The sequence below is a fragment of the Dipodomys ordii genome, unplaced genomic scaffold (genome assembly GCF_000151885.1).
Source record: "Dipodomys ordii isolate 6190 unplaced genomic scaffold, Dord_2.0 Scaffold41, whole genome shotgun sequence".
Lineage (NCBI taxonomy): Eukaryota > Metazoa > Chordata > Mammalia > Rodentia > Heteromyidae > Dipodomys > Dipodomys ordii.
Window position 1 is genome coordinate 14,488,648 of NW_012267257.1, and position 23,051 is coordinate 14,511,698.

Below are 23,051 nucleotides of genomic sequence, written 5' to 3' on the forward strand. Positions count from 1 at the left end.
GTATATATTGTAATATGGAGTATTTGATGATACCACCACATTAGTGCTCAAGTCTGGCTATTATTTCTTAATCTTCCATATACTTCTTTGGCTCATACTGAATTTAGAATCAATAGTGTGTGTGTGTGTGTGTGTGTGTGTGTGTATGTGTATGTGTGTGTACGTGTATGTGTACATGATCGCACTGGTCCTAGGGCTTGAACCCAGGGCCTGGAATTTGTCCCTGACCTTTTTGCTCAAGGTTACTTTTACTTTCCTGCCTGGTCTGGCTTTGAACCATAATCTTCAAATCACAGTCTCCTGAGTAACTAGAATCACAGGAATGATCCAAAGGTGCCATGTTCTCTGAGCTTTTTTGCTCAAGGCTAGCACTCTATCATTTGAGCCACAGGACCATTACTGCTATTTGGTGGTTAATTGGAGATAAAAGTCATGGCCTTTTCTGCCCAGGCTGGTTCGAATCATGATACTAAGATCTCAGCCTCTTGAGTAAGTAGGATTCTTTAAATAAATGGTGCTAGAGGTGTGGTTCAAGTAGTTGACCACTTACCCAGCAAGAATGAGGCCCTGAGTTTAAATCCTAGGACTGCAAAACAAAAACAAACAAAAAACCAACAAATAAGTGAATGAAAAAACAAAATGAAATAAATTTTGAGACAAGGTCTTGCTATATAACCCAGGTTAATGTTGAACTTGCCATCCTCCTGTCTTACGTCTAGAGTGCTGGGACTACAAACATGTATTACCGAATCAGTTGGGAAAAATATGTAATGTGTAAAAAATTACGAAGTACCAGGTACCAGTGGCTCATGCATATAATTCTAGCTACTCAGGAAGCAGAAATCTGAAGATCGTGGTTCAAAGCTTGCTGGGGCAGGAAACTCTACAAGACTCTTTATTTCCAATTAAGCACCAGAAAGCGGGAAGTGAAGCTGTGGTTCAAAGGGGTAGAGTGCTAGCCTTGAGCAAAAAAGCTCAGGACAGTGTCCAGGCCCAGAGTTCAAGCCCATGACTGACCAAAAAAAAAAAAAAAAGAGTGTTTCTAAAACTTCTTACTAGACTTTTTGTTGTTGTTGTTGGTCGTGGGGTTTGAACTCTGGACCTGGGTGCTATCCCTCAGCTCTTCAGCTCAAGGCTAGCACTCTACTACCTGAGCCACAGCACCACTTCCTGTTTTCTGTGGTTAATTGGAGATAAGGGTGTCATGGGCTTTCCTGCCTGGGCTGGCTTTGAACCACGATCCTCAGATCTCAGCCTCCTGAGTAGTTAGGATTACAGGTGTGAACTGCCAGCACCCGGCCTTAGTCATTATTAATTGAATTATTCAACAAAATATTTTCAGTACTTAAAATATACAAGGCCAGTATTAGATTCTGAGGATAAAGTTTATTGAAGGATGGGAAGGAAGGTTTAAATAATTAAAGAATTTGAAACGACAAGTTTGACGGGCTAACAGGAACGAAGGCCGGATTGGAGAAGTACATATGCAGAGCCTCATATGCCATGTCAAGGCATTTTTACCATCTCATGACTAAGTATCACCTCCATTTGAGGGTGGAGAAGGGATTAGGAAAAACAAGTACTGGTAGACCAGTTGGACAACTATTGCAGTGGTCTAGGTAAGTGATGATAAATACTTTTTAGAAGAATGTACTGGTGTCATAAGAGGAGCATAGATTGTGGATGGATTTAGTAGGTAGTATGATAGAATTTGGTGATAGCTTGGTTATTGAGGGCAGAAGGATAAAGATAACCATGTGTGTGTGTGTGCTTGCGCGCATGCATGCAAGTAGTAGGGATTGAACTTGGAGGTTTCAAACTCTTGCTTAGGTTTTTTGCTTAACACTGGCACTCTGCCACTTGAGCCACACCTCCACTTCCAGTCTTTTGCTTGTTAATTGGAGATAAAAGTCTCAGATTTGTCTGCCCAGCTTGCTTTGAACCCATGAGTAGGATTATGGGTATGAGCCACTGGTGCTTGGTTAGCAGTATGCTCTTGAAGGGAGCACAGAATTTCCTGTACAGTATGTAGCAAGGTATTCATGGTTGGAGTCTTTTCTGGATTTGTGAGTCATAAGATATTCATTGAACTCTCAAGGGTTGGTTGAAGTAGCAACTAAGAGACTGATGTCCTAGTAAGATGAGGTTAAAACTGTCTCAGCTGGTGTGCATGAAGCACCAGTGTCATTAGATTCATTACTTGGGGTTCTTAGGTGTTGGTTTCCTTTGGGGAAAGGAGGCTTCCTCTGCCCTCCCACACACAGACCTTCTTGGGCCCTTTCTGTGGTGCCTTCCTTGACCTGAAAACAGGTCTAAAAGTGCCTGACTGATCATTCTGTCTTGTTTTTTGTCTTTTCTTTTTTTCAGATAAGAAGTAGTATGGCATCTTGCAAGGTGGTACACATAGGGGTTAGAATACCTAAGTTTGAATTCCACTGTACCACATTGCCGTTGGCCTGTTCATTAATATGATGGATATACTCATGCCTATGAAAACACTACCTCAAAGACATGCTGTGAGGGTTAAATAAACTAGTAAATATAAAACTGTTAAGTAACAGTTTTTAGGGCCAGGGAATGTTTATCAGGGTGCCAAGTGGTAGAGTGTTTGCCTATCATGCAAGAGGTCCTGGCTTCTGAGGGAGAAAGAAATGAAGAAGGGAAGGAGGAACAAATCTGAGACTCTTATCTCCAGTTAACCAACAAAGAGCTAGAAGTAGAAATGCTGCTCAAGTGGTGGAGCACCAGCCATGAATGAAAGAAGCTGAGCAGGAGTGCTAGCCCTGGAATTCAAGCGTATAAATAAAAATAACACCAACCAAACCAAACAGACAAACAAATACATGCAGCAAAGATTGGAGAAACACAAGGAAAAACAATCACTTGAATTATTAATGCTATGCTGTATTTAAAATGCAACTTTCTATTTGAAAAAGGAAAATCTCTTGCTGGGTGCTGGTGGTGATTCATGCCTGTAATCCTAGCTACTCAGGAGGCTGAGATCTGAGGATCGAGGTTCAAAGCCAGCCTGAACAGGCAAGGCCATGAGATTCTTATCTCCAATAAACCTCCAGAAAACCAGAAGTGGTGCTGTGGCTCAAGTGGTAGAGTGCTTGCCTTAAGCTGAAGATCTGAAGGACAGCACCTAGGCCCAGAGTTTAAGCCCCACAACTGACAAAGAAAAAAAAAAAGGAAAATCTCACTTTCAATTTATTACTATGCAATATGTGGGTTCAAATTTTTTTCCACTCAGATTTTTTGGATAGTAGGGAAACCAGTATTATATGATGATTCTTTAAAAAGTAGGGTAACTTAAGCCGGGCGCTGGTGGCTCACTCCTGTAATCCTAGCTACTCAGGAGGCTGAGATCTGAGGATCGCGGTTCAAAGCCAGCCCGGGCAGGAGAGACTGTGAGACTCTTATCTCCAATAAACCACCAGAAAACCGGAAGTGGTGCTGTAGCTCAAGTGGTAGAGCGCTCGCCTTGAGCAGAAGAGCTGAAGGACAGCGCCCAGGCCCAGAGTTCAAGCCCCACGACCGACAAAAAAAAAAAAAGTAGGGTAACTTAAACATTGATGTTGTATCTTTTCAACACTTTGGCACCAAATACAATAGGGAAAAAACTAAGTTTTGCTATCTTTAGCAATATTGAAGGATGCTGCTTGTTGGAGTTGGCCCCTCTGGCTGGATAAAATCTGTCTGAGAACAACTTTATTTCTACTCAAAGCTGGTGATGTAAATATTTGTAAAAGTGTTTTGACCTGTGAGAGCTTTTTTGTGACCCCCTATTCCTACCTCAGTTCTTTTCAAGATCTATGATCTTTCTTTTTCTTTTGAAGAGATGTGCACTCTGAATATGAACTTGGTGAGAAACCAGCAAACTGACTCTTCTCCACCCCCCACCTCCCCTTCAGTCATGGGGCCTGAACTCTGGGCCTGGGTGCTGTTCCTGAGCTCTTCAGCTCAAGGCTAGCACTCTACCACTTGAGCCACAGCACTACTTCCCGTTTTTTCTGCTTATGTGGTACTGAGGAATTGAACCCAGGGCCTCATGCATGCAAGGCAAGCACTCTACCACTGAGCCACCTTCCCAGCCCTGATTCTTTGAGAACCAGTAGACCTCACAGCCTTCCAGCAGATCCTCAGGAATAGTAGCTGAGTTTAACATGGAGAGTTTAATTGCTACATTTCTACATGTGTGTGCAGTGTATCCCAATCACCCTTCTCTATCACTTTCCTTTTTTCCCTAATAGAGCAACAACAGATTTCATTATTCTATTTTCATTCATGTATACAGACCACTTTGACCATATTAATCCTCATATGCCCTCCTAGGTAACAAACACCCAGCTAGTACCCTTGCCCCCATCCCTAGCCTGTTGTTTTCCTGCCATTCCCTTTTTTTTTTGTAGGTTGTGGGGCTTGAACTCTGGGCCTGGGCGCTGTCCCTCAGCTTCAGCTCAAGGCAAGCACTCTACCACTTGAGCCACAGCGCCACTTCCAGTTTTCTGATGGTTTATTGGAGATAAGAATCTTACAGACTTTCCTGCCCCGGCTGGCTTTGAGCCATGATCCTCAGATCTCAGGCTCCTGAGTAGCTAGGATTACATGTGTGAGCCACCAGCGCCTGGCTGCCATTCGTTTTTTTAAAAATTTGCCAGGCACTGGTGGCTCAGGCCTGTAATCCTAGCTACTCAGGAGGCTGAGATCTGAGGATTGTGGTTCAAAGCCAGCCTGGACAGGAAAAGTCCATGAGACTCCTATCTCCAATTAATCATAGAAGAATCCAGAAGTGGTGCTGTGTCTCGAGTGGTACAGTGCTAAGCCTTCAGCAAAAGTTGCTCAGGGTCAGTATACAGTCTCAGAGGTCAATCCTCAGGACTGGCAAAAAAAAAAGTACTGTATATTAATGCATCAAGACTCTTCACCATGCTATTTAATATGTGCATATATAATTTTTCAAAATAACCCTTTCTATTGTTTTATTTAAGAGAATTTTTCAAATTTGTTCAGTTTTGTGATAAGACAGGTTTCCTACCATAGCAGTGATTTTTCCCTCTTGTAAAAAGTAGGGTGTTGGGCTGGGAATGTGGCTTAGTGGTAGAGTGCTTGCCTAGCATGCATGAAGCCCTGGATTTGATTCCTTGGTACCACATAAACAAGAAATAAAATAATTTCTTAAAAAGTAGAGTGTTGGAAATCTTATTTGTTAGAATATTTCCAAGTGTAAGCAGTATGTGCAATGAGTTTGATAGTGTTTGAGCTAATCCTTGGTTAATAACACACTTTTTCTTAAAATCTCAGTCAAGTTACTGATTCACTTTAAGCCTCAGTTTTCTGTAAAATGGAGATAACACTAGAATTGTTTTTAGGATTAGCTACTAAGGAAAAATACGTATCTGATGATACTGTAGAAGTATACTAAATATAGACTCTTATCATTGAAGTTAAAAGCGTCTGTAGAGGTGGAATCTGTCAGGCAGATTGTGGAGGACTTTGATCACTGTGTACAGAGTTGAAACACTTTCTTATTGTTGCCCAGAAGCCGTTTTTCAGTAGATTTTTGGCAGTATTCCAAACAGGTGAGGCGGCTGGGTTTAGGATGTATAGGATCTTGGTTTAGATTTACTGGTATTTGATGCAGGGGCTCACGTATATTTGATAGGTGAGTTGTTTTGTTTTCAGACACTGGCAGTTCAGTTTCAATGTATGTATCACTGTGTCGTTCTGACCTTTCCTTTCCTGTCTGCAATGCTGAAGGAAGTCTGATGAATAATGGCTATTTTAGTGGGAAGTTTTTCGTCATTTTCTGGTGTTGAAATTATTGCATGTTTCATAAAATATGTGGTTCCTGGATGACTTAGATGCTCTTTAGATTTTCTCTTTTCTCTAGATGACTAAGTTTTTAATTAGCAGCTTGGTGCCAATATTAAAAGATATTTAATAATATCTGGTGGAAGCAGAGGAGTCAGTATTTTTTAAATGAGAAAATGTGTACTAAGCTTTTGACACATTTGATCAAGATGAGAGTAGTGGGAAAAGGTCCTCAGCCTCCTCGTTTTTTCTTACAGGAAATGGTTAAATGCTCTAGGTGACTGATACTCATCTTTGAGAATTTTGTTTACTGTGACACCGTCATTTAAAATGGAGAGCTTCCTTTTCTCACGTAAAAATGGAGCCTTCCTTTTCTCTCTCCCTATCTCTTTTTTCTCTTTTTGTGTGTTTGCAGAGGTAGGGCTTGCCACCAGGCTGGACTTGAACTCATGGTCCTCCTGCCCTAGCTTTGAAATATTATGGGCTATACCCTTATATCTGGCAAGTTTTGTGGAAGCATGTTTCCACATCCAAGGTTGTAATGGGCATATGATGATAGCTGCCAAGGAAAGCAATTTGGGAAGGATGATATAAGCTGAATAATGGACAAATCTTATGTGGCTTTACATTTACAGTCTCCATACATGCTCCCCCACCCAAACCTCACATACTGAAGGCTGTAGATGCTGCCTTTGGCATTTGACCTTTTTTGCCAATCTTACTTGTGAGGCACTAGTTGCAACATTAGATCTTCATCCTGTGGTTCTAGAATATTGTATATCGACATATTTCCACGCATTTGTGGTTTCTCGTTGATTATACAGTTGACTTAAGTCAATACCTTTGTTGATAATAAACAGAACCCACTGTAGCTAATTTCTGCCAAGGAGGGAATTTGTTTTGAAGATACAGGTGGGTCAAAGGTGTGCTTGGATTTCACAGAAGCCTGGAAAGCCTTGGGAGTTCAGGCCATTATTGTGTGTCAGAAAGCCTTGCTTTTATCTCTTTTTACCCTTTTTATGTGTACCAGTTCTCTACAGAACTGCTTCCTTTGCTTCTCCATGTTTGTGGTCTGATTTCCACGTCTATATTTTAAGCAGCTTAATTATCATCTCTGAGCTCTTCAGCCAAATTAATTCAGAGATTATTATGAAACAACTGTCCTTGTTAGTTTCTCTTCCAGTGAACTGGAGTAGAAGAACTTGTTCAATCTAGGAGGTCTAGGTTACAGTGATCTGAAATTGGGGTTGGATAGAAACCTAAAATATACCTTCGGGTTTTTTTTGTTTTGTTTTCTGAAATACAGGATGTGGTGGCACTTGCCTGTAACCCCAGCATTAGGGAGGCTGAGGCAGTTGCCGGGTTGAGGCTTACCTGGGCTAAATAGGGAGACTCATCTTTAAACAAAACAAAACACCAAAATAATACAACAGGCTGATACAACAGCAGGCAAATCTTCTCCAAGCTAGCTACAGTATTTGGACTGCACAAGGCACTAGTCAAGACGATTGCTGTAGTCTTTCAACAACTGAATAGCATTGCTTTCTGAATTTTCAGTGGAAGATGATAGAACCTGTCAAAAATAATTGTGCTTTCATTTAACTTTTTTACTTAAGACAGATAATAAAACCTCTTAGAATTTCTGAATTTTCCAAACACTCATAGTATGTACATGAGTACTTAGTCTTGCTAACTAGAACAGTGCATCTGATCAGCAGGGGTACTTTTTGCAAAACCAGAAGACTACAAGCATAAGCCACCAAGATCTGAGATCACAGTTCAAGGCCAGCCTGGGCAGGAAAATCCAATAAACTACCAAAAAAGCTGAAAGTAGAGCTGTGGCTCAAGTGGTAGAGTGCTAACCTTGATCAAAAAGAAATTCAGAGGGGCTGGGAAGGTGGCTCAGTGGTAGAGTGCTTGCCTTGCATGCATGAGGCCCTGGGTTAGATTCTTCAGCACCACATAAGCAGAAAAAGCCGGAAGTGGCGCTGTGGCTCAAGTGGTAGAGGGCTAACCTTGAGCTGCAGAGCTGAGGGACAGTGCCCAGATCCAGAGTTCAGGCCCACAACCGACAAAAAAAAAAATTCAGGGACAGCTCCCCAACCTTGAGTTCAAATCCCAGGATGGAAACACACACACACACACACACACATCCCAGGATGGAAACACACACACACACACACACACACACACACACAGACTAGGCCGCATCAGTTGTTTTGTGTGGGGGACTGTGAGGGTCTGAGTGGGCAGTGAGCTCCCAGGATGACTTAACATGCCCCAGGTTAAGAAGACCTGCCCCAGAATGACTTGATTTATTCACATCTCCCTGGACAGAAATCACCATCAAATTAGACAATATTCAAAGTGGAGTCTCTGGGAAAACTGTTGCATTCTAAGCAGCCTTGAGATGGGTGTAAATTCTAATACCATAGTGTAGTCTCTATCAACAAATTCAGACAATATGTTATTTACTATAGCCTTTTATGAAAGTTAAATATGTGTAGTTTTGTTGACAAAGTGTGCTTTAAGAATTTCTTAGATTGGGGCTGGGAAGGTGGCTCAGTGGTAGAGCACTTGCCTTGCATGCCTGAGGCCCTGGGTTTGATTCCTCAGCTCCACATAAGCAAAAAGAAAAAAGCCGGAAGTAGCGCTGTGGCTCAAGTGGTAAAGCACTAGCATTGAGCTGAAGAGCTGAGGGACAGCGCCCAGGCCCAGAGTTCAGGCCCCACGACCGGACCCTCCCCCCTAAAAAAAAAAAAAAAGAATTTCTTAGATTTTTTTGGTACCACTCCTCGGGCTTCAACTCCAGGCCTGAGCACTGTGCCTGAGCCTTTGTGCTAAAGGTTAGTGCTTTTCCACTTGAGCCACAGCTCCACTTCTCTGGCTTTTTGGTGGTTAACTGGAAATTAGAGTCTCAGGGACTTTCCTGCTTGGGGCTGGATTTAACCTGTAATTCTCTGATCTCAGCTTTTTGAGTAATGAGGATTACAGGCATGAGCCACTAGTATCTGGTCTCTAGTCAAGATTTGACTGTATCCTTGTGGCACATGGTAATTAATGTATTTCTCTGTCCCTGTGTTTCTTCTTTTTTTTGTTTGTTTGTTTTTGAAACAGGTTCTCAGTATGGTTCTCAAACTGGCCTTGGGGGCTGGGAAGGTGGCTCAGTGATAGAGCGCTTGCCTTGCATGCCTGAGGCCCTGGGTTCGATTCCTCAGCACCACATAAACAAAAAGAAAAAGCTGGAAGTGGCTCTGTGGCTCAAGTGGTAGAGCGCTAGCCTTGAGCTGAAGAATTGAGGGACAGCGGCCCAGGCCCAGAGTTCAGGTCCTATGACTGGGAAAAAAAAAAAAAAAAAACTGGCCTTGAACTCATGATCTTCCTGCTTCCCAAGTGGTGGGATTACAGGAATATGCAACCACTCCTGGTTTCTAGAGTTTCAGGACAGATTGCCACAGAAGCTCAAACATTTTGAGGTTAACATACTAAGGTTAGATTAGATATTTTGGCAAGAATGCTTCTGAGATGATGTGGTAGACTTCATTAGGAGGCTTGCCACATCTTCTTGTTATGATAGTTTTGCAAGCATCATTTTAAAAAGTTGGCTAAATATCTTTTTTTATTTTTTGTGCCAGTACTGGGGCTTGAACTCAGGGTCTGAGCTCTCTGTCTCTTAGCTTTTTTGCTTGAGACTAGCAGTCTATGACTTGTGTCACAGCTCCATTTTGGACATTTTTGGTGGTTAAGAGTCTCATGGACTTTCCTGCCCAAGGTGGCTTCAACTTTGATCCTCAGATTTCAGCTTCCTGAGTAACTGGGATTATAAGCATGAGCTTCAGCTTCTAGCCTGCTTATTATCTTTAAATATCTAGTAAATGTTGAACCTGAAGTAGAAGACATATTTATTTAGAAATTGTGATACTTAGCTAAGCATCAGTTGCCCAATAGAAGTGATTGTACCTTGGTACAATCTCATGATCTTAGGTAATATAGAAAGAGGAATGAAGGGGCTGGGAAGGTGGCTCAGTGGTAGAGCGCTTGCCTTGCATGCATGAGGCCCTGGGTTCGATTCCTCAGCACCACATAAGCAGGAAAAAAAAAAGCCGGAAGTGGCGCTGTAGCTTAAGTGGTAGAGCTCTAGCCTTGAGCTGAAGAGCTGAGGACAGAGCCCAGACCCAGAGTTCAGGCCCCACGACCGGACCCAAAAAAAAAAAAGAAAGGGGAATGAATGTCTCAGCTATCTTTACTGAGCCCTAGTGGGTTATTAGAGCAGTGAATCTGCACTAACTAGAAACATTCCTTGTTTCTGTCCATTTTCTCCCTCACCCCTCCTTTTTTTTTGTCATCCTGGGGTGGAACTCGGGGCTTGGGTGCTGGGATCCTTTTGCTTAAGGCTAGCACTCTACCACTTGAGCCATAGCACCACTTTTGGCTTTTTCTGTGATTAATTGGGCATAAGAGTTTCACAGACTTTCCTGTTCTGGCTGGCTTTGAAACAGGATCCTCAGATATCAGCCTCCTGAGTAGCTAGGATTATAGGCATGAGCCACCAGCACCAGCAAAAAAATGTTTTAAAAAATAGCTTGTAAAGGGTTGGGAAGATGGCTCCAGTGGTAGAGTGCTTGCCTTGTGTGCATGAGGCCCTGGGTTCAATTCCTCAGCACCACATAAACAGAAAAACTGAAAGTGGCACTGTGGCTCAAGTGGTACAGCACTAGCCTTGAGCTGAAGAGCTAAGGGACAGTGCCCAGGCTTAGAGTTCAGGCCCCACAACTGACCTCCCCCCAAAAAAATAGCTTGTAAAAAGAAAAAGTAGCTTATTAGGGTTAGTAGAATGACTCAAAAGGTAGATTGCTTGTTTAGTCTGTGAGAGGCCTGGGTTCAATTCCTACCCTCTGCAAAAAAGAAAAACTATCTTCCTAAAATCTCAGAGCTCATGAGGTGAAGGCTTAGTGTATTCTGAAAATAACATTTATGTTATTTTGAGCCTTGAAACAAAGAAAAATATGACCTTTGCTCTTCTTTTTTTTTCTAAAGGAAATTCACACAAATGAAAAGGAAGTAACAGAGAAGGAAGCAACTCTTCACTTGTTGCCAGGTAACAGTCATGTTGGTATAGTTCCTTATATACAACTCAAAGCCAGTGAAAAATTACATCATCCTTAGTATCACTATACATAAATGCTTTTGTTTTCATCCTCTAGCATATCATAGTAACAAATTGGACAAAGACATCAAGGTCTTTACATCAATAACTATACTTGGTTCTGAGTATTACAACATCTAGAAATAATTTATTTTTATTTATTAATATTATTTATGTTTATTTTATTTTTGCTGGTCCTGGAGCTTGAACTCAGGGCCTGGGTGTTGTCCCTGAGCCTCTAGCTCAAGGCTAGTGCTCTACCACATGAGCCATAGTGCCATCTTTGTTTTTTTCTGAGTGATTTATTGGAGGTAACAGTCTCATGGACTTTTCTGTGCAGGCTGGCTTTGAATCACAATCCTCAGATCTCAGCCCCCTTAGTAGCTAGGGTTACAGGCATGAGCCACCAACATCCAGCTGGAAATTCTTTTTTGGGGTCCAGTCGTGGGGCCTGAACTCTGGGCCTGGGCACTGTCCCTCAGCTCTTCAGCTCAAGGCTAGTGCTCTACCACTTGAGTCACAACGCCACTTCTGGCTTTTTTTCTTTTTGCTCATGTGGTGCTGAGGAATCGAACCCAGGGCCTCATGCATGCAAGGCAAGCACTCTACACTGAGCCACCTTCCCAGTCCTGGAAAAAAAATTTTTTTCCTCTTTTTTTTCCCTGACCCAATAAAAATGAACCTGGAAAATGCTTGCCTCAGACAAGCAAATGAGGCCTTTTTTCAGTTTTTTCTACTAGGACTATAGTATTTCTAGTTTCCATTTAGGAAAAGCTTAAGTTTCCTGAAGAGTTCTCTAAAACCCATACATTCTCCCTCTGCCCAAGTTTAAAATTGCCCTTGAACAGCACAGTTGATGGGTGACCTCATCTGCCCGTCTACTGGTGTCTCTAGTAGCAGTACTGGCAATATTGGGGCTTATCAGCCGTGGGGCAATCAGAGCTTTGCTCTGTAGTCATTTTTATTATGAAGGGGTTTGGATTGATTACTTTAAATTTTAATCACTTCTAGATTTAGGAACAGAAACTATTTGATGGCATATCTTCCCCATATGTGGAAAATCTTACAGTATACTCTTTTTCTATTTTTCACCCCAATTCAGAATATCTTTTCCTCCCCACAAGTTGTTTTTTTTTTGTTTTTTTGTTTGTTTGTTTTGTGCCAGTCCTGGGGCTTGAACTCAGGACTTGGGTACTGACCTTGAACTTTTGTGCTCAAAGCTAGTACTATACCACTTGAGCCACAGCTCCACTTTTGGCTTTTTTGGTGGTTAATTGGTGATAAGAATCTCATGGACCTTCCTGCCTAGGCTGGCTTCCAACCACAGTACTTAGATCTTAGCCTCTTATAGGTATTAGCCACAAGTCCCCAACTTCGTAAGTTTTTACGTATGTTTTCCTCAAACAATAGCGGTCTCCTCAGGTGGTTAAGGGGGCATGAATAAATAGATGTTTCCAATTGATCAACCCGTTGGTAAAACACCTTGAAATTCTGAAACTTTTTTTAAACTATTTTTAGTTTCAAAGACTTTTTTTATGTTGTAATGATCTAAACCTTGTGTTATCTTTCCTGTTTTTTTTTTTTTTTTTGGTCACCATGGGGCTTGAACTCAGGGCCTGGACACTGTCCCTGAGCTTTTTATGCTAAAGGCTAGCACTCTACCACTTGAGCCACAGCCCCACTTCTGGCTTTTTCTGTTTATGTGGTACAGAGGAATAGAACCCAGGGCTTCACTCATTCTAGGCAAGTACTCTCCCACTAAGCCACATTCCCAGCCCTCTTTCTTTTTTTTTTTTTCTCCCTGCTTTTAGGATTAGAGATTCTGAAATTTGTTTTTTATTTTTAATTTGGAGTTATATATATTTTATGATCTTCTGGATTACCTGATGGTCTTTTCTAGGTCTACAGATGTGAGTTCACAGTTAATTTCTGTCAGTCTCAGCCTGTACTAAGCCCTTCGCAACTCCTAGTTCTCACGATTCTTGAGTCCATATCTGGTACAGACAAGGTGTTGACCCTGGCTGCAGCATCCATGGATACAGAGGGTGTCACCAGCAGGTTGTTTTATTACTGCACATTGATCTCTGGTCTCTGGTGCATGACCAGGGGAGGGGGCTGTCCTGGTTTGAGATGAACTTTTCCATCTTTTTCACCTTGGGAGTTGAAGCTTTGTCCATTTGTCTTTAATTTTGAACTTAGTGGCTGCTCTTTTTCTTGGGCTATTTTAAACCCTAACAAAGCCTTTACTTCATTGTTGTTTTTGTTTGTTTGTTTGTTTTTTCAAATTCTGTGATCTCTCTAGAGGCTTGACCTAGTGACTGAGCCATCTTCTGATATTTCCTTAGTGTTTCAGTTAGAGGTAATTTACTCCTTGAAAAATGAAGAAAGCACCATAAAATATATTCGCTTGATAGTGTGAGTTTGCTACCCTCACTCTTCTTTCTTTGTCTTAATGAACTTCCAGCTAACAAGTACACTTGAAGATGGGAAAATCCAAGGGCTGGGAAGGTAGCTCAGTGGTAAAGCGCTTGCCTTGCATGCTTGAGGCTCTGGGTTCGATTCCTCAGTACCCATAAGCAAAAAAAAAAGCTGGAAGTGGCGCTGTGGCTCAAGTGGTAGAGTGCTAGCCTTGAGCTGAGGAGCTGAGGGGCAGCGCCCAGGCCCAGAGTTCAGGCCCACGACCCAAAACAAAAGAAGATGGGGAAATCCAGAGGACAAATGAGAAGAGAAAATCCTTTCTCTTTTTTGTTGCAAAGTAGTTCACTTAGTTTTTCATTTCTCCCATTTCCTTCTCTTTTTCCTGCCCTCAGCTCATCCTCTAGCCCTCGTGGGGCTCTTCTGCTTCTAGGAAGCAGGAATGCTTACTCGTCTCCAGGAACTACAGTTGCTCACATGGGCCATTGAGAGGAAGTACTCTCAACAAAGAGAGGATATGTTTTCTTTTGTGTGGTTTTTTTTTTCCCACCAGCTATGACCTCTATTTTCCTCTCATCCTGCTGGCTAAGTGTAATCAGAATAAGGTGGTGTTGTGGGGTGAGGGTGGAGTTCAGCATCTGTGGTATCTGAGGAAGCTGTGGAAACCCTCATCTCCCACAGGAAAAGGGAGTGAAGTGTGCATCCAGGTTCTGCACACCAGCCTGCCTGCCTTTCCTCATTTAGGGTATCACTGCTCTGAAACATCTGCTGGGGTCAAAGTAATAAAAACACTTAGATCTGTGCCTCAAAGTGCAGCTGAATTAATTGCCACCTATTTTGAAGCCTCCATTCTTTGCAGTGAGAAACTAGAGCAATCCTGTATGATGGTGTCCCTAAGCCATTTGCTCCTCCCACTCTTGCTTTCTATTTTTTTTTTTTCTTTCTGTCTGAGATCAGGACTCAAACTCACTCCCTGACACTTTACCCCCATTGGCAGGCACCCTGACACCTGAACCATACCTCCAACCCCTTGTTTTTATCTTCTAAATTTGAAGCTCCTGACATTCTGAAGAGTGGCTCATTCTGAAATGCCACAGTGTACTATGTGTTTGTCCTTACGTAAACAGAGTGGGAAGCTTTGTGTTTGCATATAGTGTGTTCCCTGGGGACTCTGAAGACTTACTTTAGTTTCTACCAGGTGAACAGCTGCTTTGTGAAGCCAGCACAGTCCTGAAGTATGTGCAGGAAGATTCCTGTCAGCGTGGAGTCTATGGGAGACTTGTCTGCACAGACTTTAAGATTGCCTTCTTGGGTGATGATGAATCTGCTTTGGATAATTACGTACGTATGAACTAGATCTGCTGAATTTAGAATGAAGAGTGCAATTAGGACTTGTATTGCTCCCCTCCCAGTTTCTTAATCCTGCCATACCCAACACATAATATTAGCAGAAGATAGAAATTGTTCTTATCATAAGTCTATTCTCTTCAGAGAGTCCTTGCAGCAGGACCATTAAACAACTTCCCACTTATGCCTCATGTCACATTGGTTTGCTTTTTTTTTTTTTTTGGTCAGTCATGGGGCTTGAACCTGGGCCTGGGCACTGTCCTTCAGCTCTTCAGCTCAAGGCTAGCGCTCTACCACTTGAGCTCAGGGCCACCTCCCATTTTCAGAGTGATTTATTGGAGATAAGAGTCTTACAGCCTTTCCTGCCTGGGCTGGCTCTGAACCTCGATTCTCAGATCTCAGCTTCCTGAGTAGCTAGGATTACAGGTGTGAGCCACCAGCGCCTGGCTAAATCACTCATTGAAATAACACTTTTCCCCAATATATTAGTTCCCCATGTTTTCTGTATCCCAATCTTCCTCAAATCCAGGAATTGAGTTTAGTAATGAAACTAATAGTGAGTCCAGACTTTAACTTGAGCTTTTTAATCTGAACCTTGTAGTTCTGTCCTTGTGAGACATGTCCCTACTTACGAATGAACAATGAAGAAAAGACAGAACTGTCGCAATGGGAGAGCACTGAATGCCAATGGAAACCCAGCCAGAGACCTTCCTGGCCCCCGCAGAGACTTTTTTGGCCCCAGAGTGCCAGCTGTTTCCGAAGTCCCTTGCTTTTTTTTTTTTTTGTCAGTCGTGAGGCCTGAACTCTGGGCCTGGGTACTGTTCAAGGCTAGCACTCTACCACTTAGCTACAGCACCACGGCCTTTTCTGTTTATATGGTGCTATGGAATTGACCCCAGGGCCTCATGCATGCAAGGCAAGCTCTCTACTACTGAGCCACCTTCCCAGCCCTAAATGTTTAGCCCTTGCTTTTGAAAGCATCTGCCAACTCTTGTCTCTGTGCTGCTTCTCTTTGAAGTGAGTATTTTCTAGAAATTTGAATCTTTCTGTATTTTCTTCTTAAAGTTGGCCTCGGGTAGTTCTGTCAGTCACTTATTGGTTTTATGTGGAAAAAAGTTAACCAGCTTGTCACTTCTTCACACTTCTTAAAATGATGGTATATGGCAGGATGTGTTTCCATGGGAGCATCCCAGAAATGACATGTTCTGCCTAGTGTATGTGTTCATATGTGGGGGGGGGGCAGACACACACACACACACACACATATGCGTGTGCTTACACAAGTCCTGTGACTTGAACTCTGGGTCTGGGTGCTGTCCGTGAGCTTTTATGCTAAAGGCTAACATTCTACCACTTGAGCCACAGCTCCACTTCTGGCTTTTTTGCTGGTTAATTGGAGATAAGATTCTCATAAACTTTCCTGTCTAGTCTGATCCTCAGATCTCAGCCTCCTGAGTAGCTAGGGTTACAGATGTGAGCCACTGGAGTCTGGCTCTCTTCCTAATTTTGAAAACAGGTGCTCAGAACTCTTCTTACATATTTCATCGTCCCATTCTTAGGGATGATTGGTTGCCTTTTCTTTTATCTCAGTACAAAGTGGAAAACTGTGCATAGAAAGGAATTACAGGTTTGTGTTTTTAAATCTTTTAGGAGACTCAATTTAAGAATAAGGTTATAGGAGAAAATGACATTACACTCCATTGTGTGGATCAGATTTATGGAGGTAAGTATCTTTTTTCCCTTGTGTTATTTCCAATCTTGTAATATATAGCTGAAAGTGATCATTTTCTTGTAGTCCTTACAGTTTATTCAAATGTATTCATATATGTTGTCATATAAAGTACCTTCACGATGATAAATTGAAGTATGAAGGAAATTTTTTGGAATTGCTTAACTGGAGAAACTTGGACTTGAAACATAGTCTTTTTATTTTTTAAACTAGTTATATGTAAGGGTTGCCAAACGACTACCACATGGTTCAGGCAGAAAAGAGTTTATTGGGAGAGCCAAGCTGCACTCTAGGGTAGGGTGAGGCAGCTGGAACTAATGGCGGAGAAAGGTTATATAGGGAAGAGCAAGAAGGAGGTGTAACTGCAGTGGATGAGGAAGTGACCTCAGAGCCTGGGGACCTCCCACTAACTCGTAGGTGCACAGTGACCAGTTTCCTGGTGGTTACAGGTGACTTCTAGGGAGGGTCATGTGCAGTTTTGTAGGGAGAGAGAACAAAGGGGAAAGGGTCAATGTGTGGTTTCACATGAAGAGAAAACGAAGGGAAGGGGCCATTTTCCCAGGTGGACCTAACACTAGTATACATTAATTATACAAGGAAGGGGTTTCATTATGAAATGTCTACACATGTCCAAATGTATCTCAATAAATCTCACACCATAATCACTTTTTCTTACCTCCTTTTTCCCTCCTTAAAACATTTTGATAGGTTTTATTGTTCTATTTTCATTCATGTAAGCAAACTATTTCAACCATATTCATCCTCATTATTCTCTCTCTTTTGTTGTTGAGAGGGCTTCACTGTGTCAGCCCAGAGTAAACTCAAACTTAAAATCTTGCCTCTTCCTCTTGAGCACTGGGATTACAGTATAACTTAAAACCTGTTCTTCCTAATATTTCATACTAGATCATTCCATGTTAAGTGTTGGCCATAGTATCTAATATCGGTGTTAGCTGTGTAGGTTTTACTTTAAAGATTGATTTATATTGTTTTGTACTGACTAGATAAGTATCTACTGTCAAGTATCTCTGTTCTCTGTTCTCCATTTTTGGGTTAAAGTTATTTTCAAAAATTATTCAGTAGCCACTGGTGATGTTCTCAACACCATTAGGTGCTCAGTTGATCTAGGCTCAGGAGCAGACAGAAGATGTCATGAGAGGTGTTAGCTATAAACTTGAGCATTGGCTAGTCTGAAAGCATGTCTTCAGCATTCTACCAATCTTTTTTTTTTTTTTTGGCCAGTCCTGAGGCTTGAACTCAGGACCTGGGCACTTCCCTGAGCTTCTTTTGCTCAAGGCTAGCACTCTACCACTTGAGCCACAGTGCCACTTCTGGCTTTTTCTGTTTATGTGGTGCTGAGGAATCGAACCCAGGGCTTCATGCATGCTAGGCGACATTCTACCACTAAACCTCATTCCCATCCCTCTACCAATCATTCTTTATGATCTCAGCTTTTAGAGCTGAGTGTTCTTCAGGCCTTTGGAGTCTATTCTGGCCCCAGTGACCAGTCCATTTGGGTCTTATACTGACTCTAGAGGAATGAAGAACCTAATTGTTCTCAGAGAGCCAGAGTTCCTGCTAGGAGAGACTGAGCTCCTGTCATAAGAAGTTAATTGTGCATTGTTTCTTTAACATTAAGGGTTGCTTTGTAACATAATTTCCTGGTTTCATCACTCCCCTGTAGTGTTTGATGAGAAAAAAAAGACTCTCTTTGGACAGCTAAAGAAATACCCTGAGAAACTTATCATCCACTGCAAAGACCTCCGAGTGTTCCACTTTTGTCTGAGGTACACAAAGGAAGAGGAAGTCAAAAGGGTAACTAGTCACATGCATTTATAGGTTTTATTTCCTATTAGATTTCCCCCACTGGTTTTGTTTTGCTTCTGTTCATGAAGGTAAAGAGGAACCTTTTACTCTATAAAGCTGAAATTAGTTGTAATCCTGTATTCTTTGATTAGAGTATGAGAGATAATTGAGTAAAGCATACTTTTATGTCAACTTGGTAAATGAAACCTTTGATCCTTCAATTCATAATGTTTTTCTTGGAGTCTGTAAAGCAAGGGTAGGGAATATTTGGACCATGGGTCGTACAAGTCCAATTAAATCATCTGGTACATGATGGGACAGACACAGACACAAATGCTTTATGATTCTCATCAGCTTCTGTGGCTGTCTCCCTATATTGATGATTTTCTGTGCCAGTGAAGGGTGTTATAAATATCCAAGAGGCCCTTGGTATGAAAAAGGTTTGGGGAACAAGAGGATGGGACAGCTAAAAGTTATTCCCTTTCTCCATTTCTGACAGTCTGTCTAAAGGCAGTAGTGCTGAGTTCTAACTCCTGGTAATAAACGAATTTACCTGTGGGAGAGTGGTTGTGTGTGGAAGAAAGAGGTATATAGGTTAAAGGAGCAATTTACCACCATTAGTGTGTCTTTGGAAACTAAATATCATTTCCTCGTTGCAAAGCAAGATCTGTAACAGAGCTAGCACATTTAAAAGTGACTGTAACAATTGGATAATTCGTGCAATCCCAAAATTTCTCTTAAGATAGTGAAGCTCTCAGACCTTCTCTTATCAAGTTAAACACCTCAGGAAAAACCTAGCATGAAGCTAGTTCATGAGTGTTGTGTTATGCACACCTATAGATAACACCTTTTCTTTCAGATAGTGCAGTAATTCAGTTAGAATAAATGTGACTTCACTATCTATTCTGAGCAGGTGAAGATTGGTGAGAATATGGAAAATTCCGTGAGGAACCAGACACTTAATTTTGGATAATGGTTTTAGTCATCTATTCAAACAGACTTTTGTTTGATTCAATAGACAAACAGTGCTTTTTCTACTCTTTTTGAGGATCCTAAAGGACACAAGTAGGTCAAAACAAAACAGATTCCAGCTGTAATTCTTTGACATGTTAGATATTTAGTGCACCTGACTTACAGCACTTTCACTTTTCAGAACTTTGCTTCTGAAAAATTAGACTATGTTTTCTAATTTTCCCTAGAAACTCAGAGCTCTTAAAAAGCCTAAAAACTAGTACTCTGTTGGCCTGGCATTATTCCAAGAGCTAAGTGATGGATTCAGACCCCAACAAGAGTTGCTATTGTCCTTGAAGCCCTATTGGCATGACTTTGAACCTAGACAATTTATCTCTTGCCTGTCTTTAGGTTTAGCTGTCAAAAGCATATAACTATATCCATTGGTTGCTTTTCCAGATTGTCAGTGGTATAATTCATCATACCCAATCTCCTAAACTGCTGAAGAGATTGTTTCTGTTTTCCTATGCACAAAACAACACAGGTAAGAATTTTCTGAGTTTTAGTTTTATGATCAGCAGGATGTGTGTGTGTGTGTGTGTGTGTGTGTGAGAGAGAGAGAGAGAGAGAGAGAGAAAATAGGAATTGAACCTAGGACCTTACCCATGCTAGGCAAACTCTCTACAACTTAAGTCCTTTCTTTAGCCTATTTGTTTTTATTTTGCTTTTGAGATAGTGCCTGGTGTGGTCTGGAGCTTGAAATACTCCAGCTTCTGCCTTCTCCCCTAAATGTAGGCAGGATTCTTTATCTTTTTTCTTTTCTTTTTTTTTTATGCCAATCTTGGGCCTTGAACTCTGGGTCTCTGCATTGTCACTGAGTTTTTTTTTGCTCAAGGCTACCACTCTTACCACCTGAGCCACAGCTCCACTTCCAGATTTTTGTGATTAATTAGACATGAGCTCATGGATTTTCCTGCCTGGTCTGGCTTTGAACCATGATACTCAGATCTCAGCCTCCTGAGTAGCTTGGTTTACAGGGGTGAGCCATCAGTGCTCAGCTCATTGCCTTTTAGTAGAGTTTTGTGCCAGAGGCCAGGATACAGAGCATCTTTTTAAAAATTCCATCCTTCTCCTTTCTCCCATCTAATCTCCTTTATTTGGGGAAGTAAAGATAAGAACTGAGGCTAATGGGACAATTAGTTTTTTCAGTGAGGAGTGTATATATACTTTGCAACCTGAGTATCTTTAATTGTTCTCTGGCTTAATAATTTACAAAAGTGGTTTGGCTCAAAGGTCCTAAATGCTAATACCAGGGAATTTTAAGGAAGGACTTGCCTGTATTGGTAAGAACAATGAAGCCTGGAGGGTAGTTCTGAGAGGAAGATGGGTTAAGTGAGAGTGATGTATACTAATTTTAAAAAACACATTAAAAGAAAAAGAAAAGGCCTATGGGATTGAGTAAGTTTTGTGGGTTTTTTTTGGTCCGGTCGTGGGGCCTGAACTCTGGGCCTGGGCGCTGTCTCTCAGCTCTTCAGCTCAAGGCTAGCACGCTACCACTTGAGCCACAGGGCCACTTCCGGCTTTTTTTCTTTTTGCTTATGTGGTGCTGGGGAATCGAACCCAGGGCCTCATGCATGCAAGGCAAGCGCTCTACCACTGAGCCACCTTCCCAGCCCAAGTTTTGTTTTTTTTAATATATCTATTGGATTATTTATATATTGCATTTTCACTTTATGACAATTTCCATTTTAGCTACCTGGGTTTGAATTTCATTTCTACATTGCCTAGCACTGTTACCTGGGCAAGTTATTCAGCTTTTCTGTGCCATATTTATAACATCAGTAGGTAACCTATTATATTATCTGTCCTGAAGATTAAATTAATAAAATGTAATGCGCTCAAAATAGTGTCTTCAACATAGTGTTACACGGGTTGAGTGTCTCTTACTCAAAATATTTAGATACAGAAGTGTTTTGAAACTGGAAATACTGGCATATGTATAATGAAATAATCTTGGGGACGGGACCCAGTGTTAAATAAAGAATTCATTTAGGGGCTGGGAAGGTAGCTCAGTGGTAGAGCGCTTGCCTTGCATGCATGAGGCCCTGGGTTCGATTCCTCATCACCACATAAGCAAAAAGAAAAAAGCCGGAAGTGGCGCTGTAGCTCAAGTGGTTGAGTGCTAGCCTTGAGCTGAAGAGCTGAGGGACAGCGCCCAGGCCCAGAATTCAGGCCCCATGTATATTTCATATACATGTATTCATATAACCTGAAGGCTGTTTGTAAAAAAAAAAAATAAGTCATGGAGCTTGAACTCAGGGCTTGGTACTGTCTCTGAGCTCTTTTGCTCAAGGCTAGTGGTCTACCACTTTGAGCCACAGTTCCACTTCCTGTTTTTGGTGGTTAATTAGAGTTAGGCAACTTATGGACTTTCCTGCCTAGGTGGGCTTTGAACCACAATCCTCACATCTCAGCCTCCTAAGTAGAAAGGATTGTAGGTGTAAGCCATCAGTGCCTGGCTCCTGAAGGCAATTGCGTTACATACATTCTCTCTGTCTCTCATGCTGGTGCTCTCTCTCGCGCTCTCTTTCACGTTCTCTCGCTCTCTCTCTCGCTCTCTCGCTCTCTCACTCTCTCTTGCACTCTGCCCCTCTCTCTCTGTTTGTGTGTGTCTGTCTCTCACACACACAATTACTGGAGCTTTATCTCAGGGCTTTGTACTCACTGTGCATTTCCTACTCATGGCTGAGGCCCTGCTACTATAGGATGCTTCTACTTCAGCTTTTTGCTGACAAATTGAAGATGGAATCTCTTGGACTTTTCTGCCAAGGCTGGCTTTGAACTGTAATCTCCCAGGTCTAGCTAAGATTATAGCTATGAGCCACCAGTGCCCAGCTACAGTATTTTCAATGTACTTTTTTGTGTATATGGTGCTGGGGATTAAACCTAGGACCATGTGCATGATATACAAGTACTCTATTCCTGAGCTATATCCCCAACCCACACCTGTGTTTTGACTAGCTTGTCACATGAGGTCAGGTGTGGAATTTTCTACTTACATTCTTACATGGTCACTCAAGTTTTGGGTAGTATTCAGATTTTAGATTCTTAGATTGGGGATATTCAATATACACAAACATTGGTTATTGTCATCATCATTTTTCCTTTTATTTTTGCTATGGTTTTGTTTTCTGGTTTTGTTAACCAGAACAGGAGGGGTGGTTTTAGCAGATACTTTGTTTTTCCCAGAAGACTATTTTGGTGCATGTTACCTTCAGTCAGCAGATTATTGTCTAGGAGAAGACCAAGGATTACAACTACTGGGCTGCAAGAGCATTATTCCTAGGCATTTCATTCTAGCTGGTAGTGCCAGGGCTGGTTTAGGAACCAAAGTACCTGTCACCATGATGTGGCCCTGGGCTATGAGGCCCCAGCTCTTAATGTAGCTGCCTGAGCTCTTTATGGCCTTCAGTAAGCAAGTGCCATACTAGCCAGATGTTAGGTACAACTTTAAAGGGCAGAGGGATTTTTATTCAAGTATCTGACATGCTATTCAAGTTGGGTTGTTATGCACATATTGGTAGGGCTAAAAAATTCTTCAGTATTTTAGCCTTGGTGTCATACCCATCTTTTAGTGCTTCACACAATCTTTTTGTTTTACATAAATTATTTTGTGGTAAAATGAGAATGGAGCTATAAATTACTTTTGCAGGGAGCGGAACAAGAACAACTCATTTTCTGTACTATAAAAAGATAAGCTAAAGCCGGGCGCTGGTGGCTCACGCCTGTAATCCTAGCTACTCAGGAGGCTGAGATCTGAGGATCACGGTTCAAAGCCAGCCC

At 41.8% G+C, this 23,051-nt stretch overlaps 1 protein-coding gene across 1 annotated transcript in view; it reads left to right on the top strand.

The window, feature by feature from the left end:
• Mtmr12 (myotubularin related protein 12) overlaps positions 1-23,051 on the top strand; it is a 72,907-nt gene that overhangs the window by 20,309 nt on the left and 29,547 nt on the right. Inside the window, exons 2-6 of the mRNA XM_013018531.1 lie at positions 10,852-10,912; positions 14,574-14,716; positions 16,373-16,445; positions 18,136-18,266; positions 19,668-19,752. Of these exons, the coding sequence (XP_012873985.1) occupies positions 10,852-10,912; positions 14,574-14,716; positions 16,373-16,445; positions 18,136-18,266; positions 19,668-19,752 (493 nt within the window). The remainder of the gene's footprint in view (positions 1-10,851; positions 10,913-14,573; positions 14,717-16,372; positions 16,446-18,135; positions 18,267-19,667; positions 19,753-23,051) is intronic.